Source organism: Herpailurus yagouaroundi, unplaced genomic scaffold (genome assembly GCF_014898765.1).
Source record: "Herpailurus yagouaroundi ecotype Mexico unplaced genomic scaffold, PumYag 246, whole genome shotgun sequence".
Classification (NCBI taxonomy): domain Eukaryota; kingdom Metazoa; phylum Chordata; class Mammalia; order Carnivora; family Felidae; genus Herpailurus; species Herpailurus yagouaroundi.
In genome coordinates, this window is record NW_024412463.1 from 9,327,475 (window position 1) to 9,345,035 (window position 17,561).

Below are 17,561 nucleotides of genomic sequence, written 5' to 3' on the forward strand. Positions count from 1 at the left end.
CGTGGGAGTGGGGGGCGCGCACCACGGAGGTGGGTGGAGGCTTTCCTAGGCTCCCATAGGCAGGCGGTGCACAGAGGCCCCGGGGACGGGGGGGCGGGGGGGGTGAGGCAGTGCTGGGACCCCCTTAAGAAGACCGGATGTGGAGGGGGACTCCGGGGGGTGGCGTGGGGAAGAACTGAAGGGGCACCACAGCAGGGCCTGGGATGGCACGTCTCCCAGGAAGGCACCCCGCGTGAGTGCAGGCGTGTTGGAAGGGAGGCGCGGGCTCCGCTGACCGCCGCGTTTCCTTACAGATGCTGAGAGCAAAGTGTGCAATCCTGACGGGGGCCCCCGAGCGGCACAGAGCGAACCGTCCACCCCCAAGCAGGAGATGCTGACTTCAGAAGAAGCCCAGCCAGGAAGCCCTTTGGCCACCGGGACAGACCAGCCTTCCCTGGACGCACCACTGCCCTCGGACTCCCATTCTGACGATGCAGGTACGGCTGTAACTGTGCGGGGCTGAGCCACTGCCGGGATGGCCGTCGGCTGGGTGGCAGCCGAGGTCCCTGGCCACGGCCTGGACAATAGCTCTGGTAGAATCCTGTCCTTGGAGGCACAGCCATGCTCTGGGCTCCGAGCCCTGCCATACTGTGCCGTGTGCAGTTTAAACTCTGCCGGGGCATTTTTCTCTGGCTCTTCCCAGGACAGTCTCTTGCCACTGGGAACGTCTGAGCAGGAAAATTCTCTCCAGGGGAGCGAGCCGGTGTCCGTAGGGGCATCCTCGTTGACCCCAAGATAGGAGGGCGGGATGGGGTCGAGGGACCTTCCGAGTGGCCCAGATCCTCAGCAGGTGGCTGTGTCCTCCACAGAGCATGACCTCAGTGCCCGGCGCACGGCGCCCGGAGCCGTGTGGTGCATGTGGGGCGTCGGATGCCGTGTTCCTCGTGCAGGGCTGTCCTCGCCACCTCGCCGAAGGGCGTGCTGCACGTGTTGCTTGAAACCTCTTTTCCCAGCTCTCTTAGGCGGGAAGAACAGTAGTTCTCATTCGGTGCCATTTGAAGGTAGCGTGCACCCTTCTGAGCCTCCGTGGGGACGGTGGGGGCCGTGGCCATGGTGGTTTTCACTGACTGGACCAGACAGGGGCCAGCTGTGGGCGAGGTGGGGAGGAAGGGAAGGCAGAGCGGAGGCAAAACACGAGCCCCCCGAAGGAGCCCGTGGTGCTTTGAAGCACCCGCCCCTCTTCTTCTGACCCATTAGCTTTTTTGCAGAAATACTCGGGGGGACCTCACCGTCAAGCTGGGAACTTCTCCCCTCGTAAAATTACAAGCTATAAGTACGCCAGGCACAGGGTGGGGGTTGGAAGTTGAACCGTCTGCACAAGCGTGGCAGGTTGGAAATCCAGGCCGTGTGGACAGGCCTGCTGGGGCTTCTGTGGCTTTGGAGCCGGGTGGGCATCTGTTCTCTGCTGCCTTCTTCTGCCAAACGAGGCTCACACCGACGCTTTCCACCGGCCGCCCCGGCCGGCACTAGTGGGCACCTGCTGAGAGCCGTGCCCCGCCCTCCCTGGGGGTGGCTGTGCCTCCCCTATCTTACCCCAGCTTGAAGATGTGATAGGAGTTTGCGGTCTGAAGGGCTGTGACCCTTGGGACAGTCCTGGCCTCTCCTGCAGAGACCCTCTCAGCATATGACTGTGCCCCGGTGGCCCCGGGCATCAGGCTTGCGTCAAAGTGGTGGTCGGCCTGACCCCGCCTGAGCCCGCCTGAGCCCTGCCCCGTGGCCGCCCGGCCTCCCGCGTGCCAGGCTGCTGCACCCAGCCCCCTACTGGCGCCTGGCACTTCTCCTTGGCAGGTTCCTTCTGCTGCTCAGCTCTGCCTGCTCCGTCGGCGCCCCTGCTAACCTCCGGCGCTCTCTTTCCCTGTGTGCTTGGTTTAAGGATGGAGTCTCGAGAGTACAGTTGGCTTGTTGAGGCCACAGATTCGTGTGAAGGCCTTTCTCCTGGACGGGATGTGCTGTCGGGTCGGGGGTCCTCATGGCGAACGTGTCCGGGTCTCGTCCTCCCAGAGTGATGGGGGAAGGCGGACAAACCTGCTGAGTCCACGACAGCGGGCGTGCACACTGGGGCCCCTCCCTGAGTCTGGGGGCTGGGGCAGCCTAGCGATGAGCAAGCATTGGCCAGGCAGAGAGTGAGGGAAAGAGCATCCCGGTTGGGAGAAGGACATCTGCAAAGACAGAGCACAGGGTCCACAAACTTTTTCTGCACGGAGCCAGTTAACTACGGTTGCCTTTGTGGGTCAGAAGGTTCCCGGTGAAACCGCCCACCGCTTCTGAGTAGCCCAAAAGCAGCCACAGAAGATGTGCTGGGTGCCAGCAAAACTTATTTACGAAAGCAGCCCACGGGCTGGATTTGGGGGCTGTGGTTGGCCAGGGAGCAGGACAGACCAGGGGACTTGTGCAGAGCTAAAGGTCTGTACGTGTGGCCAGAGCCAGGGTAAGATAGAGAGAGAGGGGCTGAAGGCAGCTGGAGCTCTGGGGCACGGGACGGAGGTGGGGCCACAGGGGATTTGTGCTGTGGGCGAAGCACCGGGCTGCAGGGCAGGCCAGGGCCCGGGGAGCGAGACCATTGTCCCTGGTCGGTGTGGGGCCCCAGAGATGCAGCCTCACCCTTCAGCTGGACTCTTCGTTCCTGCCCTCGGTGTGGGTCCTGTGCCCCCAGGGTGTGGGAGAGGAGTTTCCAGAGGTGGCTTGTGGCAAATAGCTAGAGAACGTTTTAACAGCGAAGTTTATTTTCATTAGCACAGGTGGAACGGGTTTCTCACTCCGGGTGGTGATTCGGGTTTTCTTCTAATAAACAAGTTGAGACGAAAAGTGTGAGTTCACGTGAAAGAAAACGTAGCAAACTAAAGTATAGGAACACAGAGAAAAGGCCCGATTTTCTGAAGGATGCTGGTTGCGTGCAGGACGCTGTTCTGAGCACATGCATTAGCTCGTTTTATGCTGGAAATGCCTCTGGGGTTTTATCACTAGTGTCGTTGCCTTTTCTGTCAAGGTGAAACGGAGGTACAGGGGTCTGTAGCTCGCCCAGGGGTATAGAATTAGGGAATTCAGGGCAATGTGTTTGCTGGGCCAACCTGGGTCTGAGACGTGCCTCAACTCCTCACTAAGCTGTGTGACTGTGAATAAGTCACTCAACCTCTCTGAGCCTGTGTCCTCAACTACACGTGAGGATAATGCCTCACCATGTCCCGGGGTTGCTGCATTTAGGTAATCCGCAGGAATCCCCAACTCTGTCCGGACACACCCTGAGCCCTCCGGAAGTGTCTGCTCCTGGTGATTGTTGTCGACGTCACTACAGAAAAGCAACTTTTGGGGAGCGAGGCATTAACACGCAGGATCCGGCTGCCTGCAGACGCCCCAGAGCCCCTGCCTCGTTCAGCACGTGTGTTTTGGGAGGCGTGTCCACCTGCGCTGTGCTATTGAGCGAGGCCGCCGCCGCCGGGAGCACCAGGTCTGTAGGGAGAAGCCTGGCCTTGAGCAAAGCCCTGCAGTGAGGGAGCGGATTACAGTCTAACAGGCTTTAAACTCCCCGCTTAAATCATTGCAAGTCAGCATTTAAAAATACGGAGCTTTCGTGAAAACCTTCCACGTTGGGGGCCCCCCTGGGCTGCCGTTGCCACGCAGCCAGGGTCACTGGGGGCTGCGAAGGGGCCACTCCCTTCAAGGGGCTCCCCTGTCCGCTCCTGCCCGGCCCCTTCTGGGAAGGTAAGGAGCCTGGTCCCTGTGCTGCCGCGGGGGCTGATCCGCTCTGGGCCTCGTTATCACGTGGTGGATACGGTGGTCTCCCCGATCTGAGGTTTCAGTCACCTGCCGTGAGCCACTGGTCTGGAAGCGGACACCCCCCCCTCCTGACAACGTCGTCAGAAGGTCGACGGTAACCTAGTGTTCCCTCCCGGGCCTGCACCCTTCCCTCGCTTCATCTCCTCCCCTAGGCTTCTATCAGCTCCCATCACAAGAAGTGCGAGGTATCCCGAGAGAGAGCGAGAGACCACATAACCTTTATCACAGATTACAGTTGTTGTTACACTTGTGTTTCACGGGTTCTCGTTAACCTCTTACTGTGCCTAATCTGTAAATTGCACGTCATCCTTGGTGTGCGCGTAGAGGAAGAAACCTCGTACCTCCTGGGTTCGGCGCTCTGCATGCTTCTAGGCGTCCGCGGGGGGCCTAGCCCGTCTTCCCTGCAGATACGGGGGTGGGGCTGCTGTAGTGAAAGCGTGAGGTGGCTGTGGGGGCACCATGGGACCCGGGTCTGCAGGGACTATGCAGAGCTGGAGGAGACCGGCTATTATCAGCCTCGTGTGGCAGAGAAAGCTAAATTCTGGGCAGCCATGGTGTCTGGGGAGTGCTCAAGCCTGCACCTGGGGTCTCTTCTTGACCCCAGGAAGTTCATGGAAACGTCCAGGGGCCCAGAATGGGATCCCCTGGGGACTCGTGTGGTGTTCACGGTGTCCTGGAAGGTTAGCTGCTTTCTCTTAGAAAGCAGACGTCCTGCGAACTTTGCTGGGGGAGGGGGCGCGGGAGGGGCCACATGTCCATGTGCATGGAGAAGCTCCTGGCTTCAGGGGACGTCACTCCTTGGCCAGGCGGTAACACCTGGGCTGGGGCTGTCACTTCCTATGTGTCACTAACTGCTCTGTGCGTTTGGGGGGGGGGGGGGGGGGGGGGGGTTATGTCCAGAATCACAGGTCTCTTAGGAAAAGGATCAAAGATCCAGACCATTGTTTTTGGTTTTTGACCCTCACTTCGAGTTTGGTGATTTGGGTTTGGGTTGACTTTGGACCCTTGTATTTGGGGTGGTTTTGTTTTTCTGGTTTTATTTGGATGGTGTTATACCGGTGGCCTAACATTCCCTAAAAAGCCCAGAAGGATCTGTTTTAGCTTTAAATGGGACAGGTGGTTGTCCCGCGTTTCTGTTGCCAAGCAGGGCTATGCTCTGACATTCTCAAGAATGCACGAATTAAAAAAGGAAAGTGGCATTCAGTAAACCTGTACTATGTTCACTGTATTTTCTTAACAACGCTGTTTGTTCAGATGAGAAAGCAAAGGCCCAGAGAGATTGTTGCTTATCTAAGGCCAGGGAGCCCATCAGTGGCAAGCTGGGGTTTGATCCCCGGACATGCTTTTAACCATAATACTCTACAGGGCGCCTGGGAGGCTCGGTCGGCTAAGCACCCGACTCTTGATTTCGGCTCAGGTCATGATCTCACAGTCTGTGAGTTTGAGCCCCACATCGGGCTCTCTGCTGACGGCACAGAGCCTGCTTGGGATTCTCTCTCTCTGTGCCCCTCCCCTGCTTAGGCTGTCTCTCTCTCTCAACATAAAATAAACTTAAAAAAACAACAACACAATGCTCTACAATCCAAACTAGAGGTGCTTCTGGAATGCTCTGGAATATGGGTTGTTTGTGAAGTAAGGAGGGGATGGTGAATGGCAGGCTATAGGTGAGACCCAGCTGCCACCTGTCTGGATGGCACACTCAGTGTGCTGGCTCTGTAAACCCAGACACCAAGCCGAGTCTGCCCCTCCCTGACTGGTGGGTGCACTTCAGCACTGCTCAGACCCTGGGCTCGTCCCGCCTGCATCTGGGACTCAGCCAGCTGCCTTGCCCTTGGCCAGCTGTCCCAGTTGAGACATGCCAGGTGTTTGGGGTGCCATGAAACTACTCACAGCAGCTGTCCCCAGCCCACCGGGACCTTCCTGTCTCACCGGTCACTCTTGGTCTTGGAAGGTCTCCAGTGAGTGGTAACTGGGCTCAAAGCATGCCCACCACCTGGGAGGCACTTCCCAGGCCAAAGGGCAGGGTAGAGCTTTTTCTCGTTACATAAGCACCTACATAATATTCTCGAGTTGGCCTCTTGTCCTGCAAAGCCTAAAATATTTACTATCTGTCCCTGTACATGAAAAAGCTTATCAGCCCCTGCTCAGGAAGGTGAGTGGAGGCCACATGGAAGCGTGTCACTGGAACGTTTCCTAAAGTATGCTGGTAAGTCCTGGATGTGCACTCTTGGTTGAGCTTCGGTTGTGTCTGTTCCTCAACTGAGCCCTACGTTGTGGTTTGTGCAGCGACATGGGAGCCTTGGCTTAGAGTTTGGTTGGTGAGGAGCGACCTCTGCTGGTCAGGGGAGCAAAGGAACAGTGCCCTCCCCCCCCCCCCCCCCATGTCCCAGACAGGATCTCAAATGTGGGAAACCTGTGAAACTGACCTTGTCTTCTACATCTTTTTTCTGATATAGCATTAAGACTTTAATGGATATTCATGTCAAGATTCCAAACTGTAATGGTAGCTATACATTCACATGAGCTGCAGAGGACAGAGGCTAAAAGATCTCAGAGCCCCACTTTCTCAGCCTGCGGAGCCCCCGACAGGTCAGGGACATAGAGGTCAGTGTGTGACCGGCATGGATGAGTTTTGTGGGAAGATGTTGGAGGGGATTTTGGTGAGACCTGCCGGTGTGTTGAGTCCCAGGGCTCTCGGAGCAGAGGTGGGGGACCCGCATTCCACCTTGGGCTAGTGGGAAGAGGAGACCTCTGTGGGGCTGGAAGAAGCTTGCACTGCGATCTCTGGTTGAGGGGTGGGGGCTGGGACCACTGACTCCCAGAAGTCCAGAGCTGTCGTCACCAGTACTCACTAGCTGCATGGCTATTTAGATTAATTAAAACTAAATGAAATAAAAAAATTCAGCTTCACACTGGCCACTTGTCAGTTGCTCATTGACCACCCATGGCTGGTGGCTACTGAAATGGACAGGGAGGAAACATTTCCAGCATCTCAGACATTTCTGTTGGGCAGCACTGGGCATGCGTGCGTCCACTTCTGGCACAGGCAGGGAAGTTTTGCTGTTTGACCTGCCAGCCCTCTGGAGGTTGCTGCACCAACAGATACTCTGACCTGCAAAAAACCCTTTGTGGACAAAGTTTGCAAAACCCCTCGTGTAGAGAGTGGATTTGGGGCAGGAAGGGAAGGAGCCAGGAGGCCATTGCTGAGGTCCAGGTAGAGGCCAGGGAAGCTTGCGTAGGGAGGACAAGTGAACGTTGCTGAGAAATATTTTGGAAGGAGAGCACACAGGATTTATCTGTGAATGACATATGGGAGGCAAGGTAGTGGGTGTCCAGTCTGGCTGCACGGCTGATGAGCTGTGTAGGAAGCCTGGTGGGGGTGGGGATCTGTCTGGTTGGGTGCCATGTCTGCGGCTCCTAGAAGGGTGCCCGAACCCCATAATTGTTGAAGGACCTTTGCAAGATGGGTTGATGGGTGAATGCATCTGAAGGAAGGGGAAGGCTGGAGAGGGCTTTCCCTTGGGAAATCAAGAGATGGGTTTGAGAATGTTTCATTTTGCCTTTCTGACCTCCAGATGGAGATGTCGCAGTGGCTGATAATGTATGAGTCTGGAGCTAGGAGGGAAGGTCAGGGGTCGACAGAGAGATGGGTTGGATTCTGAAGCCAGAGGACTGGATGGGAAAATTAGATGAGAGAATTGTAGCTGTGGACTGAGGAATGGGTCCTAGGCTGAAGGCTGAGGGCTGGGTCCTCCTGGGCAGCCCGATGGAGCCTGCAGGGGGCTGAGCATGTTCAGACAGCGTGACAGGAGGGGACTGGGGAACAGGTGTCTGGGAGCCAAAGAGGAGCGTGATGGAGACTGAGGACAACTGAGATCAAGCGGCCCTGTCCCGCCTGACGTAGGCATGGGGACCCTGACCTGGGCTGCCTAGTCTCCCAGTTAACCCATCTCTTGGCAGCCTGGCTAAGGGAACCTGTGGAGTCCAGATCATACATTGCTCACCTTGTCCGGACCCCCAGGACTCAGAGGAAGCAACTATCCCGTCCATGTTTGCACATGGCAAGACCCAGGCTTGTGCCACAAGAGTGTCATGGCCATGGAGTTGGCTGCGGACAATAAAGGCACAGAAATGGTAATAACCTGGGATCCATGGGATGCACAGTGTCTGCTTCCAGAGTTTCCGTGGAAATTCTCCAAGGGCAGGTATCAGGCCAGCGCCGTGTTTTCAGTACCATGGCCAGCGCTCTGCCCCTTAGGGCCTCCAGAACCTTTTCTGAAGGATGGAGGAGCCCCAGGCGGTGACTGTGGGCCCAGCTCTGCCAAGCTGTTCTGGGGAGTGTTTGTGTCTTCCTTCTCGGCTGGTTGTAAAAAATGAGACGAGGCCATGCGCAGCAGGCATCTTACACCAGGCTGGGCACCTGCTGTGAGAGGGCAGGGCGTGCTGGGGTCCCCACGTGGGGATGGGGCTGGGGGTCCACCTCTCTAGTATCAGGGAGGAAGGAAGGAAGATGGGTTTCAGGGACAGTTGTGTTGGAGTCAGGCATCTAAGAACAGCACCCCCACCCCTGTCTGAAGGCCTCAGTTTCTCCTGGAGGTGAGGCCACACGGGAGTGGGGAGGTGAGGAGCTGGAGGCAGGTTTGAGGCCGTGACTGCAGGGTGGAGGCAGAGCTGAGGGCTTTGACCGTGGCAGTCCTGAGGTGGCCACCACTGGGGTTTCTGTGTCACCATCTTCTGCAGCACTCAGCAGGGTGAGCCAAATGAAAGGAAGGCAGAGGACTTGGGGGTGTGGGTGGGATGGGTGGTGCGTGATGGTCAGTAGGACTTGAGTCAGATGAAGGGAGAAGGGAAAAGACAGTGCTCGTGGATGGGGAGAAAGCAGAGGAGGGATGGACAGTCTTGGGGGGCGGTGCTCAAGGGGCAGCAGGAAGGAGAGGGGACAGGGGCGCTGGGCGGGCTGACCCTTCCTCTGAGCTGGACCTCCTTGCCTCCTGAACCACTCCTTGGGACCTACACGCACCAGGGGCCAGGGCTGCTGAAAACCACACGTGTAAAGTCAATGGCTGCTGAATTTGAGGGTCTGCAGGTGCCAGACCCACATGACATTGTTCCCTCCTGTTTAAACCTTGCAGCAACCCTGGGAGGGACTCTGGGGTTTGTCAGATCTCCCATGTGGGGCAATGGAGACACTGGAGTTTGAGTCACTTCCCAGGATGACAGTGCAGGGGCCGACTGGAGCCTGGGTGTGTCTCATTCCCAAACTTCTGATCGTGACCAGCCCCAGGTCAGGTGGGGACAGGAGCTTTGGCGCCACCTGTTGACCGAGAAAAGGAACAGAATTACTCCTGCTCCTGAATTCTTTCCTCTTCTCCCTCCTCCCCCTCCACCCCCCCAACAGGTCTATTGACTTCTAAACTCACAGGAAGTCAGGTCTGTACGTTGAGCAGCCCCTCTGTACCCTGCTCCTGTTAACAGTCCCACCCCACCGAAGCCACTTTACTATCCTTGCTCATGTCCAACCCCATCAGAAGCAGCATGGCTTGTGAACTCTCTGTTTTGCCTTTGAACCCAGCCAAGATGCCGTCAGCATCCAGAGGTGAAGAAGCAGACGCCTCCGGCAGCCTCCCGCCTACCGCGGACGAACCCTCTCAAGCCTTAGCCGGGTCTGACTCCCTGGACAGCCCTCCCAGACCCCTGGAGAGATCCGTGGGCCAGCTCCCCAGCCCCCCGCTGTTGCCCACGCCACCACCCAAGGCAGGCTGCAAAACCACGAAAAATGTCACAGGTGGGTCCGCATGCATGCATCCTTCCATCCGTTCACCCATCCGTGCCTTCGACCAGTCTTGATGGGCTCCCGCTGCGGGCTGGTTCTCACCCTTTGCTTTTGCCGTCCGGGCTCTAGGCAGTCCCAGGGGAGACGGACTGGAGGCAGGAGGCCTGGCTGCTCTTAGCAATGAGCCGTGGTTGTCAGGAGCAGACCCCTGGGCTCCCTTAAGCAAATGAGGCAGTTTATTGGCAGGAGTCCAAGGAGTCTTCCAGAACCTGAATGCAAAAGGTGTAGCCATCCCCCAGGAGGGGGACTTTGTCTGTATGTTCAGGTGTCTTCTCTGTCTCATGTTCTCTCTCCCTCCCCCGCTCCTCCCCTTCCTTCCCCAGTCTGTCTCCACTTCTCCCCGATGGCTCCATCTCTCATGGTCTCTGCCTGCTCTGTCTCATGACCTCGTTCCAGTGAGCTCCATCCTGAAAGGCAGAGGGAGGCAGGGATAAACACTCGACTGTAGGGTGGGGATCAGAGAGGGGAGCACGGCTGGGCAGAGGCCCCAAAAGGCATCCGCTCCTATAGCTTTGGCCACACTGGCCGAATAGTCCCTGGAAATTGAGACATTTGCTTTCGGAGTTTGGGTATTTCTTGTCCCCTCACTGCTGAAAATAGGAGACGCTGCTGGTCTCAGGGAAAAAGCAGACCCTTCAGTCCGAGGTGACTGTTCTGAAGAGTCGATCCTTACGTGCTGCCTGAAGGCGGCAGGCATGAAGACAACGTGGATGGTTGACCTGAGCGGTCTTGCTGTCCGTGAGCCCCTGACCACCACTCACAGTACCACTCCTTCCCTCTTGTTGGGCCACAAGGAGGCCCAGCTACACACCGCCCGTTCCTAATGCACGGGCCAGCACCTCGAAGAGACCGAGGCTCAGGGGCTCCAGCAACGTCTCCCAGGTCCCACGGCTAATGGAGACTGGAACCCAGTTCTGGGCCTGAGGCTGGTAACCCCCATACCGCCCTCCCTGCTAAAACCTTCTTCCCCAGCATCACGCGGTCAGTGCCTATGCGTCTCTGTCCCTCCTTCAGGGCCGCTGTCCCTGACCTTACCCCATAGCAGCGTGCGCCTGGCCTTGGGGCACTTACCACATGCTCCGCCTCACCCGGTGGGCTGAGTAATGTGCCCTTAAAACTCACGTCTACCTGGAAGCTCAGAACTGCGGTCTTCTTTGGAAGAGGGTCTTCGCAGACATGAGATTAGATCGGGATCAACATGAAATCGTCCTGGCGAGGGAGGGGCCCTAAATCCAATGAGCGTGTCCTTATAAGAGACACAAAAGCACCCACCAGACGACCTGGATGTGGAGACGGAGATTGGAGCGAGCTGTCTGCAAGTCACGCCATGCCGGCGGAGCTGGGGGATGCCTGGCGTCTTTCTCTCTCCGCCGTCGGAAGGATCCAGCTGCTGACACCTTGATTCCAGACTTCTGGCCTCTACGACTACGAGAGGATGACGTCCCGTTGTTCTGAGCTACCCAGTTTGTGGGATTTTGTGACCGCAACCCGGGACCCTACCACGCCCTAGTGCTGGCATACAGCAGGTGCTTAGCGAGTGCGCGCAACTGTGACTGAAGGAACAAGCGGACGATCTGAGCCCCGCCTGCTTGTTCCTACCTCTCTGGGATGAGTCTAAGCCTATAGTCTTCCCGGGACGTGGCCACACGGATAGGAGTCAAAGTTTCGAGGCAGGATCACACTGTTGCAACTTGTTGCTATCTTGTGAGAGTTTTCTTTTCCATCCGTTGAGACTTGAAACAATTGGAAATCCATCCGATCAGGCACTGTCCACCATGTTTTATTCTGGCTCACAGACAGTTTGTTCTGGACCCTCGGTAACTCACAGACGTCCTGCCTCCTCTGTGCTTTGGACAGATCAGACCTAAGGCCGCACGGTGAGGTTCCTCTGCCGTGACTCCTCTGCTTGTCCGCACAGCTGAAATTCTGGATTTCGAGGGCCTCGTGCTCTGGGACCCTCCCCTCCCTTTTGAGGAGCTCCAGAACATCGGGGGGATTAATCTGGGGAACTAGACTAGGAGCTGGAGGGCATGGGAGGGTGGTTTCAGCCTGGACCTCTTTTTGACAGCTGAGACCACATTTTGGCGACTCTGTCTTATTTCCTCTGTTCTCTTTTTTCTTCTCTTTGGGGGGAAGTGTTTGCTTCAGCGTGTGGGCGCTAGGTGGCAGCAGAGGAGGAGAGAGGCCCCTTAGCTGGGCTTAACTGGAGGGGGGGGGGGACAGCATACACAAGCTGAGTCCCCACGGGGGGGTGTTTGCCTGCAGGCCTCCTCACTGACCCTCCACCAGAGGTCAGGGCATTGTCTTCCCCCTCCCCCCAACCCGGACCCACTCACAGACTTGCTTTGCCGGGTCAGCATGGTGTCGAGTTTTTTTTTAATGGGTTGCCAACATTTTAAACATTAAAATCTATTTAAGCATTAAATATTAACATGTGTAAAACATGTCAGTTTTACCCGGAATCCAGATTTCTGGCTTTTCTTGAAAAGTCTTCATATCTGGCCACCCCTGAGTCACAGCAGCCCCATTAAGGTGAGCAGGTGCTCTAGTATTTACCGAAACCCTTGCCCCCTGTTCGTATGAATTGCGTGAGGTCCCTTGACTCACCTGCGTCTCACTTGCCTGGACCCTGGACCCGTGTGAGTTCACCCCCTCAGGACGAAGCTTTCCCCGTCTAGCTGGATGACGGTCGCTTCCATGTATGGGGGTCCCACGGCCTCTGCCAACCACACTTGGAATCCTGCCACCGAGTTCCAATCCCAGCCCCTGTCATACCCTGGAGGCACGATTTGGGGTTGACTTCTGAGCCTCGGTTTCCTTATCTGAGAAAGGGGAGTGCTAACTGGCGCCCTGGGCGGCTGGACGAGGCGGGCCAGGTACAGCGCTCAGCGGAGCAGGAAATGGGGGGCGCTCGTTCAGTGTATTCGTGATTGCCAGCGTGTGGCGACCCTGCGAGGGTCCTGGCTGAGGGAGCACAGACAAGCCACGCCACCTCAGTTTCCCCACCTGTACGCTGGGACCGGGGATGCCTTCCTAGCAGGTGTGGGTGAGGATTCCAGGCAGCAGAGCAACACCTGCCGGGGAGGCGGTCCCTGTGACGAGCAGGGGCCGCCCCAGGAGGGGTGGAGGTTGGTGGGGGATGAGCTGGTGGAGTGTGGAGAATTGGGGACGGCCCTGGGGGCCACTCTCGGGTGGAGCCTGCCCCCCGCCCTGCCCGTGTCTGGCCACATTGTGAATGGCTGGCACCGTCTCATCCTTGGGCGTCAGCTCGGATGTCCCCTTCTGCCGAGAGGCCTCGCCTGACCGCTGTAGCCCAGCCGACGTGCTCCCGACCCCAGGTGCTCTCAGCCCCCCTGCCTGGCACAGCTCTTTCTCCAGTTGGCTTTCTGTCTGCCTGTCTTCTCTTGGCCCCACCTGGCCGGCCTAGAGGCCCGTCGAGGGCAAGGCCTGGGCCGTGCGTGTTTCCTGGCCGTGCCCACCAAGACGGGTGTTTGTAAAGACCGCTAAATGATGTGTCCCGATGAGACCTACAGTCTTCCTTCTGTCTTCCTGTTAGTGACATCCACGTTCCAGGATTGCGTCAGAAAGTCTTTATTTTTTATGGAGTGGTCTCGATCTCTGTGTCTCTGTGTCTGTCTCTCTGTTTCTCTCTCTCTTCCTGCTGAGGCTAAGAAGGGGTTGGTCTGTTTGTATCAGTCTAGTGGGAGCCCGCCTCAACCTCTCTGGGAACGAGTCTGTGTGTGAAGATGTAACAGGTGCCAGGCCCTAACCCAGCTGCCGGGCTCCTGCTGGCCACACCAGGGAACTGTCGGCCCATTTTACAGATAAGAAGGCTGAGCCTTCTCGAGTTTTGGGGACTTGCCTTGGAGGTCTTACAGCTGATAAGTAGCAGATTGAGACTGGAGGCCAGATCCGTGTAACGACCAAACCCACGCCTTCTGCTACCCCCAGCGCCTGACGCCATGTGGGACTTGGAGTGCACATTCAGGGAGCATCTGTTAGAGGAGCAAGAGAAGCCTCACCTTCTCAGGCAGGGTTTGAGCAAGTCTATTCTCAGTCTTCAAAATCATTTCATACAAACGGATGTCTATTGCACATATATTAAGTGCCAGGCCTGGGGATACAGCAGTAAGAAAGGTAGACTTGGGCCCTGCCCAGAGTCACAAAGTTGGGTGAGAAGGGCAGACCCAGTGAAGTCATTGATTCCAAGTGGGAGGAGAGGGGCGTCCGGTTTTCTGTGCCTAAGACCTTGCAGGGGGCTCGTTGGCACTGATGTCTATGGAGCTCATCCCCCAGGCTTGGGGGCGGGGGGTCTCGTGGATGGAACCGGACAGAGGTGAGCCCTGTCTCTGGGGGCAGGGGACCTGGCACAACTTCTGGAACAGGGCGTCAAGGTCACCTGGCCGGGTGGTGGGGGGAGCTGTGTCCTCTGCCCTTGGGCTCATGTCTTTCTGCAGAGTCCCTCCTCCCTGCTCCCGGGGGCTCACGTTCCTCTCGGTCCCTCTCGTGCTCCAGGCCAGCCTGCACTCTTCCAAGGCTCTGGCGGGAAAAACACTGACCCTCCCCTCCGAGGACAGCTTTCCACGCCCACGGGGTCTCCACATCTTGCTACTGTCCACCGGCCACTGCCCCCCAGCCGCGTCATTGAGGAGCTGCACAGGGCGCTGGCCACCAAGCATCGCCAGGACAGGTGAGCCGCCCTGGTAGGGAGACTTGTGTGCCCAGATTTCCATCCAGGCCAGTCTCGTGTCATGCGCCCGGACTGAGTTCCACGCACTGCTGTCACTGTCTTGAAATTCTTAAGGTTTGGACAAGAGCCCCGCCCTTTCCCTTTGCCCCGGGCTCTGGTCTTGGGTACCACACTCCAGGAGAGGACATGCGGGGGCTGGACACCGTGGGAGCCTGACCACAAAGCCCCTGCATTTCCCCGGGAGGATCCAGGTTAGGGAGTAGCGTGGAGGAGAAATAGCCGTCCCGGCCTCTGCAGTCTTTGAGGTTTCGTTAGGCAAGAGTACAGGTAAGCCTGTTCCGGAAGCTTGCACATTGAGTTTTCATTTCCTGTGTCTGTAGGCAGGCTGTGAAGGAGAAGTGGACGGAGGGCAAAGCAGATAGGGAATGGGATGCACGTGTGGTTTGGCAGAAACGCTGCACACGTTCGTTCTCGGGAAGTCCTGGCCCCATACGAAGCATGGCAGGCTTCATCATAGGCGTGTGTATGCTGTTCAGGACAGCCATGTGCCTGGACGCAAAGCCTGTGTGCCATCTGGGGCTGCGTGCCCTGTGCATTCAGATCAGAAGCTGGACGCTGCACGTACTTGGGGAATTTGCAATATTATCGGAAGCCCCCAAGTCGATATGCTGGGTCCTCGGACGAAGCGGACAGCGTATAACCCAAACCATCTTCCGCTTCAGTTTTCCAGGACGGGACAGTAAAGCGTCCCCAAAGAAGCGGGTGGACGTCCGCCTGTCGAGAACGTCCAGCATGGAGCGGGGCAAGGAGAGGGAGGAGGCTTGGAGCTTTGACGGCGTCTCGGAGAGCAAGCGGACGGCAGCCAAGGGCTCGGAGGAGAACAAGGAGAACTTGATCGTGAATTCCGAACTCAAGGACGACCTGCTGGTGTATCAGGATGAAGAGGCTCTGAACGACTCCATCATCTCTGGTGAGGGGAGGGCGGGGTCGGCGGGGCCATGCTGACCAGGCGCTTCTGCCCCTGGCGCGGAGGAGGGGTGGGGGCGAAGGAAGGGAGACACGCCTCCGAGGATGAGCAGGGGTGTGTGCGGACAGGCCCTGGGCTGGGAGTAGGAGACGCAGACCGAGCCTCTGTTATTTTGGTAACTGCGTATTGATTTTCGTGTTTTTGTAAACACATAAAAGAGGCTCAGCAAGTAACTTTGAGAGCGTCGCTGCTTGGGAACGCACGGCAGAAAGTCGTACAGGCGGTGCTCGAGGTCCGGTGCTTGGAAATATAGTAAAAAATGCTACCAGGAAAGCGAAATGAGGTGGAAGGGGGAGGGGGAAGGGGATGGGGCCCAGCGGCCATCCCGGACGTGGCACACGTGTGACCACACCTGCTTGTGTGGGAACGCAGGTTCACAGGCCTTGAGATGACAGGCATCAGGTCTGTCCTCACAGCGTGCTCTGGAGCCCGAGTGACTGCTGTGTCTTACCCTGAGGACACGGGCTCAGGGAGGCAGCGCATCGCGGCCGCCCCGATGGGGCAGAGGATGTGCAGGCCGGGACCAGGAAGCGCAGGGAGGGTCACCTGCGGGCCCCGGGGGCCGTGCTGAGTGCGCGCTACTTGGAGGAGGGTCAGTATCACACAGTGGTACGCCCTTGTCCACACGGTGCCTGGTCGTAAGGAGTGAGAGAGCAGCTGATAGATGAATGGCTTTATATACTGTCTGCAAGGCCGTTGGGTCCCCTGAGGTCCGAGATATTGCTGTGTCGACTCCGTGTGTCCACCAGAGGGTCTCGTGGGTGTCTCCAGCCTTAGATCTTCAGGTCTGAGCTCTTGATCTTGGCCCCCAAACCTGGCCTGTTGCCCGTCCCTGAAAACAGCGCCTCTGCCCTCCCTGTGGCCCGGACCCACCCTGACACTCTCTTGAAGTGGCACCTGCCAAGCAGGCAGGTGGTCATGGGTCCTCTGGATTCCTCCTTGGAGCAGACCCCGGGTCTGGCCCTGTCCTCCCCGGGCCCTGTGTCCCTGCCTGTCCCTGTCACCCCTGGGCTCTTCCTCTCCCTGAACTCCCTTGGACGCGGCCACGGGCCCTCGCTGTTCTTCACACGCACCGACCATCTGCCGACCACAGCATCCTCCTGGCCTCTGCACGGGGGTTGTGTGTGTGGCTCCTCTGGGTTCAAAACCCCACCTCCTCCTGGAAGCTGGCCCTGGGTACACAAGTGAGCCTCTCCCCACCACAGCTCTGCCAGCCCCTCGCTCCACCTGACCTTCCCTGTGGCTCCGTGTCCCCCTGACTTGGCTTACGTGCCCCCCCTCCCAGAGCATAGACCCCATGAGGTCAAGGGCTTCGTCCAGTAGCTCGTGCTGTGTTTGCAATCTGGGGGTGCAAAGTGCACACTAGATGTCAGTGGAGCCAGGCCATCAGGGGGCTCAAGGGGAGGGTGCCTGTCCCGTATTAACAGGTGCCAGCCTGGGGAGCCCTTGTCCTCAGCTGTGCTGTCCCATGGACAGTTAGCTGTTTCTCCCGGGGTTTCTCCTGGGGCATGGGCCAAACTTGCACCTCTTGTCACGTGTGCCTCAGAATGTGTCCTCAAGCGAGCAGCGCTTGACTGTGGTCTGACGGGAGCAGGGGGGGTAGAATTCACTCCAGAAACCCTGATGTTGCTAACGCGCGCAGGCTCGCTGCCCAGCTGCCTGGGGAACGTGATGCACGTACTGCATTTGCAGACCCTGAGCAGAGCAACCCCGTCCTCCGTCCCCTCCTCCGCGGGCACCCGTGCTCCCGCCTCATGGTCGAGGCCTCACGTTCAACCCCAAGAACATCCTGTTGTGGGCTGGGCTTGTTGCGCGCGCCATCAGGCATATCTGGAGACCCCGGTCTTCTGCCAATTCAGCCTCTGGGTGCTCATCTCCAGGGGAGTCCAGGGCTCCTGAAGCCTGGGAACCAGTCTGGAGAATGGGTTCTTTGCTTTTTCACATTCTTAGGTGTGTCCGTAATTCCCTCAAAGTTATGAACCTCTCAGCCGAAGTACTTGGAGGGGGAAAAAAACCCTATTTCGGTTCTAGACAAAGCCTAGAAATGTTACTTTTAGGGAGAATGTTATCGTAGGAAAGACCCATGAAAGTATTTTGCTTTGCTCGATAGGACAGCAGTGGCTGTTACTTGCTTCTCCCGGGTTCAAGCCCTGCGCCCAAGGCTGGTAGGTTATTTGTCAGTCCCTGTGGGTGCTGAG

At 57.7% G+C, this 17,561-nt stretch overlaps 1 protein-coding gene across 4 annotated transcripts in view; it reads left to right on the top strand.

Annotated features, from left to right (window-relative positions):
* PHACTR3 (phosphatase and actin regulator 3) overlaps positions 1-17,561 on the top strand; it is a 217,605-nt gene that overhangs the window by 122,549 nt on the left and 77,495 nt on the right. For all 4 annotated transcript variants that reach the window (XM_040459800.1, XM_040459801.1, XM_040459803.1 and 1 more), the window contains 4 exons: positions 294-476; positions 9,386-9,598; positions 14,162-14,336; positions 15,059-15,306. In XM_040459800.1, the coding sequence (XP_040315734.1) occupies positions 294-476; positions 9,386-9,598; positions 14,162-14,336; positions 15,059-15,306 (819 nt within the window). The remainder of the gene's footprint in view (positions 1-293; positions 477-9,385; positions 9,599-14,161; positions 14,337-15,058; positions 15,307-17,561) is intronic.